Below are 22,648 nucleotides of genomic sequence, written 5' to 3'. Positions count from 1 at the left end.
GGGAAATGTTTGGTTCCTCACAGAATAGTATCAGGTGATCACATCTGTTCTGAAGACAGTAGAGTGTTTGAGTGAACTCTTTCCAGACTCTTCAGTCCAAAGCTGCTCAGCCTGTTTTCCATTCCATTCCAGAAGGTTCTTGGCTGGAAACGGTCCACAGTGGAGCTCAGTGGAAGCGGTCCAGTGACACCTGTGTGCTTCTGAAGCCTGGGTCCCTTCAGTCCCAAGGACGTTCAACTACAACTGTGGACTTTGTGCAGGAAGATGAAAGTGTCGGTGGTGGTTGGGCTCCTCATCCACGGTAAGAAAACCATAAAACAGCCGTCCCCCATCTCATGTGGTGGAACATGTCTGTACTGTCACTGCACTGACTGTTTTTGGACATTTTACTCAAATACATCAAATGTTTCACAGACTGTTTCTGAGAGGAAAAAAGAACAACTGTGGACAATTTGAAGGCAGATAAAGGAACAAGAAAAGAGTTAATTTCATTGGAAATATGAAGAAAATAACTGTAGAGTGAAACCACTGGTCACTGATGGAATGACTGATCTACTGTTTATGAAAAAGGCTCATACAAACAATCACACATATGTTATCAGGGAGACATTTGTCAGAAAAACAGAGGAGCAGATGGGTATGTTTTGGCAGCAGTTATATACAGTATATATTTATATATACACTTTATTTAGCACAACACAGTTTACATTCCACTCTAGACTTTCATAATAAACATCCAAAGTGATCAATCCCAACAGAAGTCATTCTGTAAATGCACATTTATACTTCTGTACTTGGCAGCAGTTGTATACGTGGGGGTGTGGTCCAGAACTAATGGAACTAACGCTGGTGTGAAACTAAAGTGAACCTTTCCATACTTTCAACGTCCAACTCCCTGCTTCTATTCCTCTATTATACAGTGGATCTAAAATGAAATGTTCACACCTTCTAACCTGTATCTACTGGACACACAAATGCTGGGCACCAGGAATTAGTCCCATTCACCCCCCCCCCCCCCCCCCCCCCCCAAAGATGAAATTCAATGAGCAGAAGTAGGGATGTGACAACCAGAGGGGTGGTTGATCCCCCCATCCCACCCCCAACAAATCACACCGTATATGTTCTGACAGGATGACTTTGACAACAGTTCTGGTGTAAAATCCCAGCCTTATTAATGTGAGTGTGGAACAGATAAGGATGAGAAACACCAACCAGACGGAGGAACCTGAGCAGGACTCACCTGGGTTCTTCTGGTCCCATTCACAGATCAACTCTGTTTGTGTGTCTGTCCTCAGTTTCCCAGCATGCACTGGCTGTAGTGGTGCAGGCCTATGAGGGGATGGAGTCGGTCCTGCTGCCCTACCAGTATTCTGACATATTACCAGACGATCCTTCAGTGGTTTGGAAACGCTCTGATCTGAACCAAACAGTTATTCACCTGCTGAAATACGACAGTGGCAAACTGAAAGAGGAATACCGACACAGTGAGCACATGTCAATGAAGAAGAACATTCTGGAAACTGGAGACTTCAGCCTCACTGTGAAGAAACCACAACTGTCTGACAGCAGCAACTACACCTGTAACCTCCAATGGGAAGACAGGTGGGAGGGGCCTAGAGAACGGAGAATGACAGAAGTACAGCTGCAGGTCAAAGGTCAGATATAAACCACACCCACTGCAGCAGACACAGGTCAAAGGTCAGATATAAACCACACCCACTACAGCAGACACAGGTCAGAGGTCAGATATAAACCACACCCACTACAGCAGACACAGGTCAGAGGTCAGATATAAACCACACCCACTACAGCAGACACAGGTCAAAGGTCAGATATAAACCACACCCACTACAGCAGACACAGGTCAGAGGTCAGATATAAACCACACCCACTACAGCAGACACAGGTCAAAGGTCAGGTATAAACCACACCCACTACAGCAGACACAGGTCAGAGGTCAGAGATAAACCACACCCACTACAGCAGACACAGGTCAAAGGTCAGGTTCAGACTGGATTATTCCATTTAGTCTGTGGTTGTGGATGAAGGTTGAGCTGAACTTGTTTTCAGTCTGTTGCTGAAAACACACCTTGGATGGTTCTTGTTCTTCTCCATTTCATGTGAACAGTGTGTGTTGTTGAAGTTCTAGAGGACTTTATTGTCTGTTCTAATCACTGTGGTCTGTTTCCTGTCAGATGACCAGGAGGAGGTGGAGGTCCGGGAGGGGGCGGAGTCTATCCGTCTGCCTTGTAAAGCTTCAGCCGATCTGCCTGAAGACACCACAGTGGACTGGACTCACTTTGATCCAGAACCGATGGTGGTCCACGTGTCCCGGAGTAAAACTGATGATCTTCAAACACAGGACAGGTCTTACCGTGACCGCACACAGATGAATGAAGACATGAGTCTGACTCTGAAAAAGCCCACAGACACAGACGGAGGTGTGTATATCTGCACCGTCTACAGGGAAGGAGACGTCCTGAGGTCTAAAGTCCTGCTCCAGGTGGTCCCAGGTCAGTGCTGGGATAGACCACATGAAACAGCTCCAATCTGAAAACACACACCTTCTGCTGCAGCTCTCACTTCTGAGTCCAAAACATTCAATATGGAGATCCATGTCCTGATGATATTTCATACTGATGGAGAAAAGACACTGTTCAATACTCTGTCTGGATATACTACCGATCAATACTCAGACTACTGTCAATACTCCACCTGATCAATACTCAGACTACTGTCAATACTCCACCTGATCAATACTCAGTACTACAGTCAGTACTCCACCTTGTCAGCTCTGGCTCTTTCATATGACCAACTGTCAAACAGGTTCACAGAATAAAACACTTCTTTCTTTTCTGCTTCATATCTGCAGGTTTTCGGGTCCTTGATCATGTCTTTAAACATTTGTTAGGATTTGATTGACACGTCATCATACGATCATGTCTGAGCAGGAGTTCATGTTGGTGTTTTGTCGTCCACAGAGGGTTTTCCAGCCTGGGCCACAGCTCTCCTGGTTGTCTTTGCTGTTCTTCTTCTAATCCTTCTCGGACTTTCCTATAAGTTTCGAGGGTACTTTCTGTCAGGTACGTCCCATCTGTTCCTATATTACCCATGGTGCTGTTCTTCATCATGTTTGTCTTTGTCTCATGTGATTCTAGAAGCAGACTGTCACTCATACATATAGAAACCTACAGACCAAGTTTGGGATTGTAATGTGTGTGTGTGTAGTCGCTGCTGAGGAGGTCAAAGGTCAGGAGTCCCAGTGGACTGATCAGAGAAATGCTTCAGATCATGTGTAGAATTTGACTCAGACACAAACCACAGTCAAACTGGTGTCTGAAGTCTTTTTCAGACCTAACAGTCTGCTAGACTTGGGTCCATTGGGGACTCAGTTCAGTTGGGGGTTCGGTTCGATCGGGGAATCAGTTTGATTCAACAGGGGTTCCAACATTCAAGTTTGGGCTGGGTATCATGGCCAGTTTCCATAATCAGTTCGATTCATAAGGTTCTGAATCAATTAATCACGATTTGATCCGATCCAATATCGATTCGATTCAGTATTAATTGATCGATTCAGATTAATTTAGTGATACCAAAGTACAATTTTGAGTTGTAATCTGATTATTTGAGTACTGCAGTCATGCAACACATCAATACTGGGATCAATATTGATATTAGAAAGGAAATAAATCTGACATTTTATCAGTAAGTAGCTGAATCTGCTCTTAAATAATGAACAGGACACAAACATGTCCATGTTTCTACAGTGGCTTAGAACGAGTTTCTTCATCATCTTCATTCTGTTTTATGGCTGGAGGCTTCTGCAGATGAAACCAAATGAACCACCTTTGATGTGAAAACCCCCTTAAACTGCTTCACTACCTTTTTAAATGACCAAGGGTTTTTCTGAACCAGGGAACAGGGGCGCTGCCCCCTCATACTTTCAGTTAGCGCCCCCTTACTGAAATTCAGATTTTTTTTTTTTTCTACCCCGAAGCTCACAGTTATGCCTAGGGTTGCACGATGAATCAATTTCAAACCGAAATCGGATTTTTAAATTAGGACAATTTTTTAAAAAGGGAAATCGTAAAATGGATTTCATCTTTCTCGTGCCTCCGGGTCACGTGGTTGCGGGCTACTGTAGGCTCCTCCTCCTGTCTGTCACAGAAGTCTGTGTAATGACCATGGACTTTAAATCTGTTCATGAGCCCACAGTACTTACAGCAACATAAGCCGTGGTTTCACGCATGGATCCCCCAGTTTAAACAGAACCACATGTGGATCACTCATCTTCCGTTGTCCTGGATCCGTACCGTACTGTCTTCTTCTGATCTGGGTCTGGGTCTCGGGGTCATCAGCCTCAGCAGAGGAGCCCACACAGCCCTGTGCCCACACACATCCACCAGCTCCACAGATAGAATCCCTCCAGTGTGTCCTGGGTCGGTCTGTTCCACGCACGGATCCCCCAGTTTAAACAGAACCACATGTGGATCACTCATATTACCTGGTCCACGTACGCACGACTGATGCCTGTCACTGACTTACACTGGTATCACTTCTGTGGGCCAGATACTCCAAAAAGGAAAAAAAAAACCTTTTTTTTTTTTTATTTTATTTTTTTTTTTACCTCCGCCAAGGAGTTTATGTGCCAGCAAGCCACTGTCCTTCAACCAGCGTAGCGGTGTTGTAGCGGTGTTTTTGTGTGTATTCTGCTCCTGCTTGTGTGTACAGCTGTAGCTCTGCAGATAGATAACAGGTTTACCAAGAAAAGGCAGACGCCCAAAACTTGTGTCCAGAGCTTTTACTGCAGACTTCAGTGTAAAACTGTAACATACAAACAAAACATGTCTGAGTTCTGTTCTGTGTTACAGCACATTAACAGCATTATACATTCAAATGAATGAGAAAAGATCACTAGCTCAATGCTAACATAAATGGGAAAATCCATAGACATGCTAACGATTAGCATCTTCAGATTGATTTAAGATTTTACGTCTTTTAATCTAAGAACAAAAGTTTCCATCACAGACAGGTTTGACTGTTCATTAGCACAACAACTGAACAGAAAATACTCACAGACAAACGTTCTTTGTGTCCATACAAATACAATGACACAAACGTGTCTGCTACTTCCTTCCATGTCTGAACTGACTACGGTAACACCCAAAGGACAAAACACACACCACTGACACTGATTCCACCACCAGAGGGCCCCCTTTGACTGCTGCAACAACACAACATCACAGTGTGTGTGTGTGTGTGTGTGTGTGTGTGTGTGTGTGTGATCGTCCAGTGTAATGAGAACCAGATTTGAATTTGAATAAATCTATTTCTTTGTCTTGGCTCAAAGCGCTGCAGACAGGAAATGACAACAATAGAAGCCACACCCCTTTGTGTGTGAAAATGTGAATAACCTGAACACCCCTGTACAACCACAAAAATAAGTGTACAGTTCCAACACTACTAAGTCTGATCTTATCATTTCCACATGTGCATTCACACGTACAGATCACAGTGGATCTACGAACACACAAGACATTTAGGAACAGGCAGAATATTGACATCTATAAGTTATAATGTTATTACACTGTTTCCAATAAAATTAGAATAAATATTTCTTCATATGAAATGTGATTTATCCTTGATAGATCAGGTGGAACTGGACTCAGTATGTAATCCTTGTTCTGGGTCAAAAGTGATTGAATGGGAATAAACAGAGGAACATGTCCCAAAACTGAACTGTTCCAACTCCATTGAACACAGTGTATTTGTCCTGGTCCGACCCACTTGAGTTCAGACTGGACTGTATGTCTCCCCTGAGCTAAAACGACTTTGACACTTTTGATTTTCTCACATTCATCCCACGGTTTGGACTGGACCCTTTGACGGGCCGAACCCCCCCGTCTAAACAGAGCAGTGTGAATATCCCAGTGTGATGGCAGTAGACAGGTGCTTTGTCTGTTCCTCACACACAGAACTGCTCCTTGTTGTGCACCTGCTCTTTGCTGGCACTAGCAGAATGGATTTGAACATTAGTGGTAGAGGTGAAGGGGTGGAGATGCTGCCTCTGAACCAGTGCAGCTGCAGCCTTTGCTTTGACCTCTGCAGCTCTTCCATGTGCTTTCACTACCTGCATATTAGACACACACAGTTTGGGCTGCTCATTGAATGAGCTGCCATGCTTCTAAGACAATGCTGTCCACAATATGTTTGGTTCAGAATGAGATTATGTTGGAACAAAGCACACTACAGCAGGCCAGCCAATCAGGTGTCTACTTTTGTATTTGTCTGTTCTCAGTCCAACAGGTGGAGGTGGATTCAGGGGAGGAGTCTGTCCTGCTGCCATGTAAAACTATAGCTCACCTGACAAAGAACTGCAGACAGATCAGCGTTATGTGGAAGAACTTAGACAACGATCAGCTCCTTGTGCATAAGTACGGCTCTGGAAAACCTGATGAACAGGACCAGGATTACAGAAACAGAACAGAGATGAAGAAACACTGGCTGAGAACTGGAAGATTCTCGCATTTGCGCATGCGTGGCGTCTGTCAAACCGCCGGCGGATCTACTCCTAGAAATCCAGCCTTTTAACTACTTATTTCTTGCCTTTCAACGCTTACTCACTTGAACCTAACCTCTTAACCATGTCTTTTTAACTTGATGCCATCAATCCAAACCTCCATCAGGGCAGGTCAGTATTGTCAGTGGATCCTTACCTCTGGTTGTCACCCATCGCTTCCCGCGCTCTGCCCGGTATCTCGCTGTTTCCACCATGGCGTCATCCTCATCAGCCGGAGATAGTCCTCTTGTCGAAGCCAACAAAACCCTGGTAAAGGCTTACCAAACTATCGCGGATCTCAAAGAGGAAATACTGCGCCTCTCCGCAGAACTCGAGGAGAAAAATGCCCAGCTCTGTGGTTTCTCCAGCCGCCTTCCCACACTGTCCAGTCTGTTTCTGAAAAGCGCAGAGAAGCCCAAAGCCTCCTGTGATGATACGGTGTTATGGGATCCTTCCTCTGCCTGTTCTCGCCCCCCGTGTTCTACACCCTGGTCTGAAGTGGTGATTCGTGGCCGCAAAAAGAACACGAGCAAAGACTCACCACCGCCGACCATCAGCACATCAAACCGCTTCGCCGTCCTGTCCGTGGAGGACGCTCCGGCTCCTCCCCCCGTCAGGGCTGATGTGCCCCCCATCCCACCTGGCTCTGTCCCGGAACCGGCTCCTGCTGACTCCGTGGCTGCCACCGAGCTGATTACCGGCGACGGTCCTAAAGCCGGTCCTCCTGTGAAGCCGTCGAACAAGGGTCCACGCTCCTCGGTCCGCTCCTCTGCCCGGCGCCGCCTCCTCCGAGAGGCCGTCCGCCGTCACTCCGACGGTCCACCCGTGGAATGTCCACCTAGAGAGACCAGGAACCCTTCACCTTCAACACTGTCTCCTCGACCACTTTTCCCTCCGACCACCGCTATCCTCGGGGACTCCATCATCCGTCACGTCCGTTTCTTTAACGCCATAACCAGGTGTTTTCCTGGTTCCACCGTCACCTCCATCCTCCATGAACTCCCTCAGCTGCTGCTCTCACTGCCGTCCACCGTTACCCGGATCATAGTTCACGTGGGCTTCAATGACACTTCTCTTCAACAGTCCGAAGTGACGAAGGTTCATTTTAAAAACCTCTTTGATAAACTGAAAAGATCCGGGAAGGCTGTTTTCATTTCCGGGCCCCTCCCCTCCTTTGCCCGTGGTGTGGGCCGTTTCAGCCGCCTCCTCAGCCTGAACACCTGGCTCCAGTCCGCCTCTGCTCTGAACGGCTTCAGTTTTATTGATAACTTTAATCTGTTCTGGAACCGCTCCTCCTTCTACAAGTCCGATGGCGTCCACCCCTCTACACTAGGCAGCAGCGTCCTGGCTCAAAACATTCAACACGCTGTCCAGACTAAAACCACTCCCACACCTATGTGACTACGCTCCCCGTCTTCTGCTGCAGTCACCTGCTCCCCCTGCTGGTCACATCAAACATCACCACGTTCAGAGTCTCCTGTACAGTCTGTAGTCAGACTGAATACCACCCCAGCTGATCTCTCCTCCTCTCCCAGCCCCTCACTAATGACAGTTACACCCCTCACTCACACCAGCTCACCTTTGAGGAACAATCTCTCTACTGGTCACCATCCTATTCCTGTTATTTTCGGTTCACGTATGGGGTTTCACACTGCTAAAAGGCATCGTAATATCACCAATCTCCGCCCATTAATATACACCGCAGTCATTGGTGCGTCCTTCTCTGTAGGGTTATGGAATTGCCAATCTGCAGTGAACAAAGCAGATTTTATTGCTGCCTATGCCAACCATCACACACTGGACATCCTGGCTCTGACTGAAACCTGGATTACGCCTGAAAACAATGCAACCCCAGCCGCACTTTCTATCAGCCACACATTCTCTCATACCTCTCGTCCATCTGGACGAGGAGGTGGTGTGGGTCTGTTAATTTCCAACAAATGGAAACACAATCAACTCCTACCTTCAGTCAAATACAACTCCTTTGAATACCATGCCATCCTAGTGACAGCACCAGTCAAACTTTACATAATTGTCATTTATCGTCCACCAGGGCAACTGGGTGATTTTCCTGATGAGCTGGACACTCTGCTTTCCTCCATCCCAGAGCATGACTGCCCCATGCTAGTCCTCGGTGACATGAACATCCACTTAGACAATCCCAGCTTCTCAGATTTCATGTCACTAATACTCTCTTTTGAGCTACAGCGGGTTTGCAGTCCTCCAACCCACAAAGCTGGTAAAGAGCTCGATCTCATTTTCACCCGAAACTGCATCACAGATGCCCTCACAGTCACACCTGTACACCTGTCTGACCACTATTTCATTCAGTTCAGTGTGTCTCTCCCTGAAAAACACTCTGCTCCCTCCCCCATGGTCTCTTTCCGCCGCAACCTCCGCAATTTGTCCCCCACCCACTTCTCCACTGTCGTAGCCTCCGCTCTCCCTCCCCCCAGCACTTTTTCCTCCTTAGAGGTTAATGATGCCACTGAGTCTCTGTGCTCTACACTTAGCTCCTGTCTGGATAATCTGTGCCCTCTATCTACTAGACCCGCTCGATCCTCCCAGTCCCACCCATGGCTCAATGATAACCTCCGGTCGCTGCGTACCAACCTCAGAGCCGCAGAGAGAAAATGGCACAAAACAAAAAGCTCTTCTGACCTGATCACATTCCAGTCACTATTGGTATCCTTCTCATCCAGTGTCACTGCTGCGAAGAAGGCTTACTATAATAACAAAATTCATTCTGCCACCGACACCAAGAAACTATTCTCAACCTTTAAAACACTACTCAACCCTCCACCTCCACCGCCCACTACTAATCTGACAGCAGACAGTTTTGCTTCATTTTTCACAAATAAAGTGTCTACTATCAGCAGTCAGTTCACTGATCCACCCATAGACTGCACGCCTCCTTCTTCAACATCATCATCATCACACACTGCTTCCTCTCCCCTGACTATGGCTACTACTAACTCAACTGACAAAAGCCCAACTGCGTCATTCCCCTCATTTACTCCCCTCACAGAGAACGAGGTGTCTAAACTCCTTTCCTCTAGCCGTCCTACAACATGCTTGTTGGACCCTATTCCATCCAACCTCTTACAGTCTGTTGCCCCTACTATCACAGCACCAATCACACATGTGATTAATGCTTCACTGACTTCAGGAACATTTCCTACAGTATTTAAACAAGCGCAGGTAACACCACTACTCAAAAAACCTTCCCTCACCCCCACTCAAGTGGAGAATTATCGACCAGTCTCACTCCTCCCATACCTTTCTAAGATCATCGAAAGGGCTGTTTTCAAACAGGTCACAGAATTCCTCTCCCAAAATAACCTCCTGGACATCAACCAATCTGGCTTCAAAATCGGCCACTCCACTGAAACGGCTCTGTTGTCTGTGACAGAAGCCTTGAAAGAGGCTAGAGCAGCAGCCAAGTCTTCAGTACTCATTCTACTGGACTTATCAGCAGCATTTGACACTGTCAATCATGATATCCTGTTATCCATACTCTGGAACATGGGCATCACAGGCCACGCACACTCCTGGTTTCAATCTTACCTTACTGGTCGGTCCTTCAGTGTGTCCTGGCTAGGGCACACATCAGCAGTTCACCGCCTCACCACGGGGGTCCCCCAAGGCTCTGTGTTGGGCCCCCTCCTTTTTGCCATATACACCACCTCACTCGGTCAGATCATCCACTCACACGGCTTCTCATATCATTGCTATGCTGATGATACCCAGCTCTATCTGTCATTCCCACCTGATGACTCCACAGTCTCAGTGCGGATCTCAGATTGTCTCTCTGACATATCTGCATGGATGAAAGCCCATCACCTTCAGCTGAACCTGTCCAAAACTGAACTGCTGGTCTTCCCAGCTAAGCCAACCATACAGCTGGACATCTCCATCACTATTGACTCCATACCTCTGGCTCCTACCAGTGTAGTACGTAACTTGGGAGTCATGATTGATAATCAGTTGACCTTCACGGATCACGTTGCCTCTGTCACCCGATCATGCCGTTTCACTCTGTTCAACCTAAGAAAGATCAGGCCATACCTAACCGAACAGGCCACCCAGCTCCTGGTGCAGACTATGGTTATCTCCCGTCTTGACTACTGCAATGCTCTTCTAACGGGCCTCCCAGCTTGTGTTGTCAAACCACTACAGATGGTCCAGAATGCAGCAGCGCGTCTGGTCTTCAATCAGCCTAAAAGGGCACATGTCACCCCCTTACTCATTGAGTTACACTGGCTACCCATAGCTGCCCGCATCAAATTCAAATCTTTAATCCTAGCCTACAAAATCCTCAGTGGGTCTGCTCCTACCTACTTAGGTGCACTAATAAAAGCTTATGTCGCCCCACGACCACTCCGCTCGTCTGGGGAACGTAGTCTGGTGGTCCCCAGACCTTGTACAAGACAATCCAGGCTCTTTTCATGGGTCGTTCCACGTTGGTGGAACGCTCTACCAAGTGCTACAAGAACAGAGTCATCCCTGCCTATCTTCAAGAAGCTCCTGAAGACCCAGCTCTTCCGAGAGCACCTCCTGTCCTAGCACTTTCAAACATTCCATTTTAAATATTCTAATAAGGTTTTTCCCAGGATTATCACAGATTCTTTCACGATTATCTCTGGACCTGCTGCGGTGGTCCGGCCTCTTCCCTGCCCTCATCATCACCACTCACTTATCCTCAACCGCCTCCATGTGTCTCCCCCTACTCCCCCCTTCTCCCCCTCTCCCCCAGTCCCTATCTCTATCGCTCTCTCTTTTTCCCCTTCTCTACTCTCTCTCTTTAACCCCAACTGGTCAAGGCAGACGGCCATCCTCCAGGAGTCTGGGTCTGCTCCAGGTTTCTGCTGTTAAAGGGAAGTTTTTCCTCGCCACTGTCACCAGTCACAAGTGTTTGCTCCTGGAGGATTCTGTTGGGTTTCTGTAGAATTGACTTAGAGTCTGGTTTTGACCAACTCTATATATAAAATGTCAAGAGATAACTTTCTTGTGATCTGGCGCTATATAAATAAAATTTGATTGATTGAGTGATTTAATTGGTTTTCCCCTGTAAGTCGCTTTGGAAAAAAGCGTCTGCCAAATGCGTAAACATAAACATAAACTGGAGACTTCAGTTTAACCCTGAAACACCCAACGGACCGGGACGCCAGAGAATACTCATGCATCGTCTACAACAAAGACAAGGTCCTGAAGGAGAAACGAGTGGTGCTGAAGGTCAGAGGTCAGTGCTGTAGACACAGGTCATTCCTAGTTCTAGAACACTGAGCCCTTCTTATGCTGCGTTTCCACTACGTAGAACCGACTCGACTCTGGTACCAGGTCCTATTCCAGACCGTTTCCATTCCAGGATACTACTCACTTTACAGTACCTGGTCGTCATAGCGATGCAGTGCGTTACTTCCGTGTCGTCTGCTCACAGTTGCTGATAAACTCACTCGTTGCGTGTTGTCTGGTCAAACTCATGCTGAATTTTTACGTCTGAACCTCCTGGACAAACTATGGTGTAGTTTTACAGACTGTCATCATGTGAATTAACCTACCGACACATTTACTGTAAACTACTGCATCTGTTTTTGTAAAAGGGCGGGGCACAGACACCACTCTGACCAATCAGTGGTCTGCAGTGTTTACACAGTGTCACCTTTTAGTATCTGGTCCCCAGTCCTGGAACCTCGGCGGAGGTGATACCAAAAAAGTAGTACCAGGTACCAGATTCCAGGTCCTTTTTCATAGTGCAAACACAAAAAGACCGAGTCGAGTCGAGTCGAGTCGAGTCGATCCCACGTAGTGGAAACGCAGCATTAGAGTCAGCATTCTAGGGGATGCCAGGGCCTATCCTGACTACCAACAAGGAAATGCATGGTTTACTTGGAATATTTGTCTAGGTCAGCGCTAACATGTAGAGACCCACAACCATTCACGGTCACATTCTTTTGATTTAGACTCACCAATTAAGCCATAAAATGCATGTGTGTGGATGGTGGGAGGAAGCCAGAGGACCTGGTCTGAGAAAGGCCACCACCAGCAGGTTTATGTTTGTACAAAGTCTGATAGAAGACTGTGTGCTGTGAAAAATGAGGGGGAATTCCAACCCAATACCTGATAGTGCAGTGGTTCCCATCCTTTTTTGCCTTGTGACCCCATTTTAACATCACAAATTTCTGGCGTCCCCAAACATTCAAAACAGAGACTTTTTTTTTTTTTGTAAAATTAATTTGTTTTTGATGATGTAATAGTTTGCTATACTATGTTGCAAATAAATGTTCATTTTAGATAACATTTAGTCTATATAATGTCTATTATTGTGGACAGAGGCAGTAAATCAGGTGTAGATTACTGCACAAAGGGAGACTTGTATTTTCCTTGGTCAGGATCTGTCCAGTCAGTCCAGCTGTGATTTACAAGGAGGACAATTAATACTGAACAAACAAGAACTGAAACTATGAATTATGAAAGAGCTGCAGCATCTGAAACTGACCACAATGAACATTTGACACACAAACAGAACCACAGTGCTGCAGTTTCACACTCACAGTTTGTCATGTCTGTTATAATAATAATAATAATAATAATAATAATAATAATAATTACATCTTTATTTATATAGCACCTTTACAAATGAAGTTTACAAAGTGCTTTGTCAGACAAAGCAGAAGGGCACAACAGCAGAATACAAGATGCAAGAAAAGACACTAAAACAGAAGCAACACAATAACAGAGATATACACAGCAAACGCAAAAACATGACACTTCAAATAAATTGAGTGAATGGGAGTAAAGAGGGCAGGGATAGCGTAACATGATGCTGTCGAATCAATGCAAAAATGAAGGAGTGAGATTTAACAACATCATGTATGAGAATAGAAATGAACAACCAAACAAGATAAAATTAAAAAAATAAAAAGGGACAAACATCACATAAAGGCAAGTCTATAAAAATGTGTTTTCAGAAGTGATTTCACAGACGTCAGTGATTCCACAGCCTTATCTCCTGGGGCAGGCTGTTCCAAAGTCGAGGGGCCCTGATGGAAAAGGCGCGCTCACCTTTCCATTGAAGCCTTTTATGTATTGTGACCGACTCGCTCAACTCAACATATATTTTTTATCAGTAAGTTTTTATTTTATTTTATTTTTTTTATAAATTACTAGAAATTTCAGGCGACCCCATTTGAATTCCAGGTGACCCCACGTGGGGTCCCGACCCCAAGGTTGAAAAACACTGCGTTAGTGACTGTTTTCAAAAATCATGTTTTCTTTCATGTTGTACATTCAATTGTGTTTAAAGTGTCGTTAAAAACTGATGCGTTAAAGGTGAAGTTGGTGATATTTACTCCACCTAGTGGTGAACTTGTAGACTCAGAGAACCAACTGAACTCTGCCCCCCCTCTCTTAGGGGGGACCCAAAAACCCTCCCAGTCCTTCACTAGTGTCAGTCTTTCTTGTCATTCCTTCTGGTCTTTTCTGTTCAGATTGTTGAAACCACTTCTTCAACACGTTTGTATAAACTGGCTTTGATGGAATGACACACTTGGATGAATTCTCCTTTTACTCTGTGGTTTGTTGGTTACAGTTTCCTTGTGCGACATTGTCTTTACTGATGTTTAATATCCTCACAGTTCCTTTCAAATCCAACTGGATCATATAAAAGGAGTATGGTTATTGGCTGAACCCTCAGTGAGTCACTCCTATTATTGATGATTTCCCCAAAATCCACAAACATCTGAGGAAACCACCTGTGAATACAGCATGGAGCAAATCCAATCAATTCTCCAGATTGACCCACATCTACAGATGAAACTGGAGTTCTTCACACATGTGTTGAACAGACATTTTAGTAGCAGTCATCCCAAACATATGACAGATAACATACCAGCAGGGCAGTCTGAGACTGAACTGGAACTGCTGTGATCCTGATGACATTCACAAACAGACTCAAAACTTCAGACACACACAGAAGTACTTGGTTCTGCTGCTGATTCCATCATCACTTAGAACTGGATCCATGGCAGATGTTTTCCTCTACTGTTGTCTGATGGTATGGGTGTTGTTCTCAGTCCAACAGGTGGAGGTGGATTCAGGGGAGGAGTCTGTCCTGCTGCCCTGGAAAACCACATTACATATAGAGGACGTCAGTCAGCTCACAGTGGAGTGGACGGTCTATAAGAACAGGAAGGTCCATGTGTATGAGGACGGCTCTGACAGAACTAATGAACAGGACGATGAATACAGAAACAGAACAGAGATGAAAGAAGACCCACTGAGAACTGGAGACCTCAGTCTGACCCTGAAACACCCCACAGACCAGGACACCCACATCTACACCTGCACCGTCTACAACAGAGAGAAGGAGATCCTGAGGAGGAAACGAGTGGAACTGAAGGTCAAAGGTCAGTCCTGTAGACACAGGTCATTCCTAGTTCTAGAACACTGAGCCCTTCTTATGCTGCGTTTCCACTACGTAGAACCGGCTCGACTCTGGTACCAGGTCCTATTCCAGACCGTTTCCATTCCAGGATACTACTCACTTTACAGTACCTGGTCGTCATAGCGATGCAGTGCGTTACTTCCGTGTCGTCTGCTCACAGTTGCTGATAAACTCACTCGTTGCGTGTTGTCTGGTCAAACTCATGCTGAATTTTTACGTCTGAACCTCCTGGACAAACTATGGTGTAGTTTTACAGACTGTCATCATGTGAATTAACCTACCGACACATTTACTGTAAACTACTGCATCTGTTTTTGTAAAAGGGTGGGGCACAGACACCACTCTGACCAATCAGTGGTCTGCAGTGTTTACACAGTGTCACCTTTTAGTATCTGGTCCCCAGTCCTGGAACCTCGGTGGAGGTGATACCAAAAAAGTAGTACCAGGTACCAGATTCCAGGTCCTTTTTCATAGTGCAAACACAAACAGACCGAGTCGAGTCGAGTCGAGTCGAGTCGATCCCAAATAGTGGAAACGCGGCATTAGAGTCAGCATTCTAGGGGATGCCAGGGCCTATCCTGACTACCAACAAGGAAATGCATGGTTTACTCGGAATATTTGTCTAGGTCAGCGCTAACATGTAGAGACCCACAACCATTCACTGTCACATTCTTTTGATTTAGACTCACCAATTAAGCCATAAAATGCATGTGTGTGGATGGTGGGAGGAAGCCAGAGGACCTGGTCTGAGAAAGGCCACCACCAGCAGGTTTATGTTTTTACAAAGTCTGATAGAAGACTGTGTGCTGTGAAAAATGAGGGGGAATTCCAACCCAATACCTGATAGTGCAGTGGTTCCCATCCTTTTTTGCCTTGTGACCCCATTTTAACATCACACATTTCTGGCGTCCCCAAACATTCAAAACAGAGACTTTTTTTTGTTTTTTTTTTGCTCAAATTAATTTGTTTTTGATGATGTAATAGTTTGCTATACTATGTTGCAAATAAACGTTCATTTTAGATAACATTTAGTCTATATAATGTCTATTATTGTGGACAGAGGCAGTAAATCAGGTGTAGATTACTGCACAAAGGGAGAATTGTATTTTCCTTGGTCAGGATCTGTCCAGTCAGTCCAGCTGTGATTTACAAGGAGGACAATTAATACTGAACAAACAAGAACTGAAACTATGAATTATGAAAGAGCTGCAGCATCTGAAACTGACCACAATGAACATTTGACACACAAACAGAACCACAGTGCTGCAGTTTCACACTCACAGTTTGTCATGTCTGTTATAATAATAATAATAATAATAATAATAATAATAATAATAATAATAATAATAATAATAATAATAATAATAATAACAACAACAATAATAATAATAATAATAATAATAATAACAACAACAACAATAATAATAATAATAATAATAATAATAATAATAATAATGATAATGATAATAATAATAATAACAATAATAATAATAATAATAATAATAATAATAATAATAATAATAATAATAACAATAATAATAATAATAATAATAATAACAACAACAACAACAACAATAATAATAATAATAATAATAATAATAATAACAATAATAATAATAATAATAATAATAATAATAATAATAATGATAATAATAATAATAATAATAATAACAGCAATAATAATAATAATAATAATAATAATAATAATAATAATAATAATAATGATAATAATAATAATAACAACAACAACAACAATAATAATAATAATAATAATAATAATAATAATAATAATAATAATAATAATGATAATAATAATAACAACAACAACAATAATAATAATAATAATAATAATAATAATAACAACAACAACAATAATAATAATAATAATAATAATAATAATAATAATAATAACAATAATAATAATGATAATAATAATAACAACAATAATAATAATAATAATAATAATAATAATAATAATAATAATAATAATAATATCTTTATTTATATAGCACCTTTACAAATGAAGTTTACAAAGTGCTTTGTCAGACAAAGCAGAAGGGCACAACAGCAGAATACAAGATGCAAGAAAAGACACTAAAACAGAAGCAACACAATAACAGATATACACAGCAAACGCAAAAACATGACACTTCAAATAAATTGAGTGAATGGGAGTAAAGAGGGCAGGGATAGCGTAACATGATGCTGTCGAATCAATGCAAAAATGAAGGAGTGAGATTTAACAACATCATGTATGAGAATAGAAATGAACAACCAAACAAGATAAAATTAAAAATTACAAAAATAAAAAGGGACAAACATCACATAAAGGCAAGTCTATAAAAATGTGTTTTCAGAAGTGATTTCACAGACGTCAGTGATTCCACAGCCTTATCTCCTGGGGCAGGCTGTTCCAAAGTCGAGGGGCCCTGATGGAAAAGGCGCGCTCACCTTTCCATTGAAGCCTTTTATGTATTGTGACCGACTCGCTCAACTCAACATATATTTTTTATTTGTAAGTTTTTATTTATTTTTTTATTTTTTTAATCAATTACTAGAAATTTCAGGCGACCCCATTTGAATTCCAGGTGACCCCACGTGGGGTCCCGACCCCAAGGTTGAAAAACACTGCGTTAGTGACTGTTTTCAAAAATCATGTTTTCTTTCATGTTGTACATTCAATTGTGTTTAAAGTGTCGTTAAAAACTGATGCGTTAAAGGTGAAGTTGGTGATATTTACTCCACCTAGTGGTGAACTTGTAGACTCAGAGAACCAACTGAACTCTGCCCCCCCTCTCTTAGGGGGGACCCAAAAACCCTCCCAGTCCTTCACTAGTGTCAGTCTTTCTTGTCATTCCTTCTGGTCTTTTCTGTTCAGATTGTTGAAACCACTTCTTCAACATGTTTGTATAAACTGGCTTTGATGGAATGACACACTTGGATGAATTCTCCTTTTACTCTGTGGTTTGTTGGTTACAGTTTCCTTGTGCGACATTGTCTTTACTGATGTTTAATATCCTCACAGTTCCTTTCAAATCCAACTGGATCATATAAAAGGAGTATGGTTATTGGCTGAACCCTCATTGAGTCACTCCTATTATTTATGATTTCCCCAAAATCCACAAACATCTGAGGAAACCACCTGTGAATACAGCATGGAGCAAATCCAATCAATTCTCCAGATTGAAGCACATCTACAGATGAAACTGGAGTTCTTCACACATGTGTTGAACAGACATTTTAGTAGCAGTCATCCCAAACATATGACAGATAACATACCAGCAGGGCAGTCTGAGACTGAACTGGAACTGCTGTGATCCTGATGACATTCACAAACAGACTCAAAACTTCAGACACACACACAAGTACTTGGTTCTGCTGCTGATTCCATCATCACTTAGAACTGGATCCATGGCAGATGTTTTCCTCTACTGTTGTCTGATGGTATGGGTGTTGTTCTCAGTCCAACAGGTGGAGGTGGATTCAGAGGAGGAGTCTGTCCTGCTGCCCTGGAAAACCACATTACATATAGAGGACGTCAGTCAGCTCACAGTGGAGTGGACGGACTGTAAGGACATGAAGGTCCATGTGTATGAGGACGGCTCTGACAGAACTAATGAACAGGACGATGAATTCAGAAACAGAACAGAGATGAAAGAAGACCCACTGAGAACTGGAGACCTCAGTCTGACCCTGAAACACCCCACAGACCAGGACACCCACATCTACACCTGCACCGTCTACAACAGAGAGAAGGAGATCCTGAGGAGGAAACGAGTGGAACTGTGGGTCACAGGTCAGTTCTGTAGACACAGGTCATTCCTAGTTCTAGAACACTGAGCCCTTCTTTCCCTTTCCCTGTCCAACCTCCACAATCACAAAGAGCACAATGTGCAGTTACTCATGGAGCAGATTTGAATGATATATATTTGAGTATTTTTAATCAGGCTGGATAATCCACCCACCCATCCCCCACAGCTGCCCCACACCTGCTCCACACCTCTCACCCTGAACAACTCCTGAATAAAAAACCATAGTCCCAGTACCCTTGAGCAGATGGGTTCCAGAGCCCAGGTCTAGTGTGGACCTCTGAACCCTCTGCCACAGCTCCGCCTCCTTCCCCACCAGGACAGTAGTATTCTGTGTCCTAGAGCCAGTTTAGACCACCATGGATCTGTGGTTGTAGTCATCTAATCAGCCTTCTCTGCTGTTCCTGGTCCCAGAACTGAAGTTGAACAATTATTCAATCTTTTCCTTTTACAGAGGCTGATTTTCCTCCATATAGAAGAGTTGATGATAAAAAACTGTCTCATGTTGATGTCATGTTTCCTCCCAGGTCAACAGGTGGAGGTGGAGGAGGGGGCGTGGTCGGCCCTGCTGCCCTTCAGAACGACCCCTGACCTGCCTCAGGACACCACAGTGGGGTGGAGGTACCGTACTAATGACCTGGAACTCATACATGTCCATGTGTCTGAGAAGAAGTCAGCTCAACCTGATGAACAGAACTATAGATACAGAAACAGAACAAAGATGAATGAAGACCCATGGACGACTGGAGACTTCAGTCTGACCCTGAAATACCCCCAACAGGACGACTCTGGAAGATATTTATGTTTAGTCAGCAGAGATGAAGTCATCCTGAGAAGGAAAGCAGTGAGGCTGAAGGTCAAAGGTCAGAGTTCAGGTGCAGGTCAGAGGTCACGTGTGTCTCTGTCCTCTGTCTCCTCTGCAGACAGAACTCAGGTCACATATCAGTTTCCTCCAATAAGCTCAGATGCAGAAGCTGAAGCAGCTGTTTGATTGCTCTGTTGTGTGTGTGTTTGTGTTTGTCCAGTCCAACTCCTAAACTGAGGCTTGATCTTATTCCTCTTGAATATATGAAACAGGTCAATCCAATAGAAATACACACACTTCAAACACTCAGACTGGGCTGTTCCACTCTTCATTATTGTATTTCTAGTGTTTGTTTCTCTGTGATGACAGTCTGTCCTCCAAACCAAAGAAAAGCCAAACAATCCAATCCAAAGCACTGCAGCCAAATCTGACAAATGAACACTGTCAGAGAGGATGGATTTTCCACCAGGATGATGATGTGAACCCTATCTGTAAATCCACCATGGACCAGCTCACAGACTCCAGCTGAAGGTTTGGAACGCACCTCACAGTCCCAGACTGGAACATCATTGAACATCTGTGGGTAGGTCTGTCATGGGGGGATTGAATGTTCCCAAAGCTCCAGTTGGATTTAGTTGTCGTTGGTGTCCATTTGGTTTTGCCCTCGTTAGTTTCATGGTTTGTCCAAACCTCTATATCTGCTCCCACTGAGTCTCATTCTGTCGGCTCAGTTTTGGTCCGTTTGTTGAATGCATCAGTTCTTGTTCTCAGCCTTAGTGTCTATTATTTTTGTGTCCAGTTCTGGGATGTGGAGCTCTTTTCTCTGCTTAATTGTTCAAACTATCATTTGTAATCCTTTTTTGGATCATTTGGGCTGAATAAACCCCACAGCTGTGTCCTGCTCGTCTTACTGCTCGGTCCCAAACAAAGATCAGAGAGAACAGTGAAGCATGGGTCCAGTCCTCCAGAGACAGCACATGGAATCCAAAGCTACAAAAGCAGCACATCCAGTAGAAAGCCACCCAATCCATCAGCACAGGATCACAGACAGGGATGGAAACAGACATCACATATGGACACACAGCATCCATGAGCATGACACACACAACAGACACACATATGTTTGACACAAGGGCAACGGAGGAGCCCAGAGCAGAACACCCCAGTAAAGTCCAACAGTTTGATTAACAGGCAAACTGTCCACAGACAGGACAGACAGCAGGGCAGTCAGACAGGCGCTGGGTCTGGAGCCGGGGAATCCCAACGGGACCAGGAGGGCCCAGGCTGGAGACCTGGGCGGAGACGGAAGGAGGGGGTGTCAAGCCGCATTATGTAATAAATTCCCATTATGTAATAAAAGTTCAAAATGTAATAAAAATGTCACGTCATCTTGTAATAAAGCCGCATTATGTAATAAACTGACGCATTTTGTAGTAAAATACTTTAGTGCATTATGCAGAAAATTTTTTCACATTATGTAGTAAGTTATTACAATTTGAGAAATTTATTACAAAATGCACTGGACACATTTTTATTTTCAGGAAAATGTAATAACATGGTTCATTATGTAATAACGGCACTCAAGTAGATTTTTTTTCCCCTCTTTAATTGAAGTAGCCCTGCAGATTAGTAGTTGTAGTAGTGCTAATGATAGCCTACCTATACAGATATATATATATATATATATATATATTACCATTTCATTCACAATTAGTGCACACACTCCAACATAAACACACAAAGTAGAAAATGCTGATGTTGAACAATGAATGGCTTTATTTCTAAACAGAACCTTTTTAAGGCAAATTAAAATATTTTGATCAATATAAGGTGTCTATGCCAGTTGAAAAAAAAAACCTCAGGAAAGTGTCTTTAACAAAGTAAACAACATTTCTGGATTTAAAAAAAGAGCTAAACCGTCACACCTTTTGTGGCTAACTTGCAACTTAATTCGTATTTTGCCAATAAACACACACTAATTAGTGCCAAACACGTGTCTAAATGACAATTTCCAAAAGATATCTTTAATTTTAAATTGCCCACGACTAGTATGCTCAATTAACAGCCATGCCATAATCCACTTGGAATTTTTGCTAAACATCTCCTTAAGTCTTATTGCCACACCACTGGAGTGTCCTGCTGCTTTGTACAGTTTTTGGACACTAATTGTGTGGTCTCCAATGTGTTCCAATTCAAGGCTTTGGCTTAACGTTTCCCTTGGATAGATGTATGGATGGAATTGAGCCGCAAGGTGTTTGAAAAGATCAGACACTCTGTTGAAGGTGCCAAGCACTGACACGTCATCTTCAAGGGTCATTTGGATTATTGTCGTCAAAATTTCTGTTGGCACAACAGGCTGATTGATTTGATGAGGCTGGACAGACTGGGCACGCAGGTCAGGAGAGAAGGTAAAACAGGTGGGAGAGGTATGTTATGCAACGTAGTCACAGATTGTGGGTGATCTGGGTGACAGTTTTCTTGATAATTATCATGGTGGTCCACATCTTGATTACTTAACTGGTTTGGTTCAAGGTCTTCTGATGAATCTAGCTGGACACTTTGAAGTTGAATCTTATCGATGTTAATTTTCTTATTTGTTTGGTTGTTTCCACTCAATGGAAAAATCCTTTCTGCCTGAACGGTCAAAATGTTTTCAATAAAGGATGAGACAGGACCCTCCAGACTCAAATAGTGCTCTCCATGCCCTTCTGCGATGTGCCCAAGGACTAACAACGGACTGCTGTCAGAATACGTGTTGGATGGAGATATAATGGTGGAAGCGTTGATACCCAGTGAGGAAACAAGTAGAAACTGAAAAAACTAAAAATTTCAGCCGCTCTTTGCAGTGTTCTGTGGTCACCATAGGTTCCATTTTGTGCCATTCTGTCCAAATATCTATCCAAGTCATTTCCATCAACAAAGTTTGACCAAGGTGTTCCATTTTCAGTGTAAGGATTATACCTGTGATCCACGTATTCTGACAGCAGTCAGTTGTTAGTCCTTGGGCACATAGCAGAAGAAACACAGAA

The 22,648-nt window shown here is 43.6% G+C and overlaps 1 protein-coding gene across 1 annotated transcript; it reads left to right on the top strand.

The window, feature by feature from the left end:
- On the top strand, positions 1-21,017 carry LOC115435069 (uncharacterized). The gene is made up of 7 exons (XM_030157258.1): positions 1-301; positions 1,296-1,655; positions 2,196-2,513; positions 2,982-3,083; positions 14,635-14,967; positions 18,469-18,801; positions 19,342-21,017. Exons 1-7 carry the CDS (start codon positions 265-267, stop codon positions 19,803-19,805), a joined length of 1,947 nt encoding a protein of 648 aa, XP_030013118.1. The 5' UTR covers positions 1-264; the 3' UTR covers positions 19,806-21,017.
- The last annotated feature ends 1,631 nt before the right edge of the window (positions 21,018-22,648 follow it).

This window comes from Sphaeramia orbicularis, chromosome 16 (assembly GCF_902148855.1).
Source record: "Sphaeramia orbicularis chromosome 16, fSphaOr1.1, whole genome shotgun sequence".
Taxonomy (NCBI): Eukaryota; Metazoa; Chordata; class Actinopteri; order Kurtiformes; family Apogonidae; genus Sphaeramia; species Sphaeramia orbicularis.
Note: the sequence above shows the minus strand (reverse complement) of the source record. Positions and strands in the feature narration are given on the sequence as shown.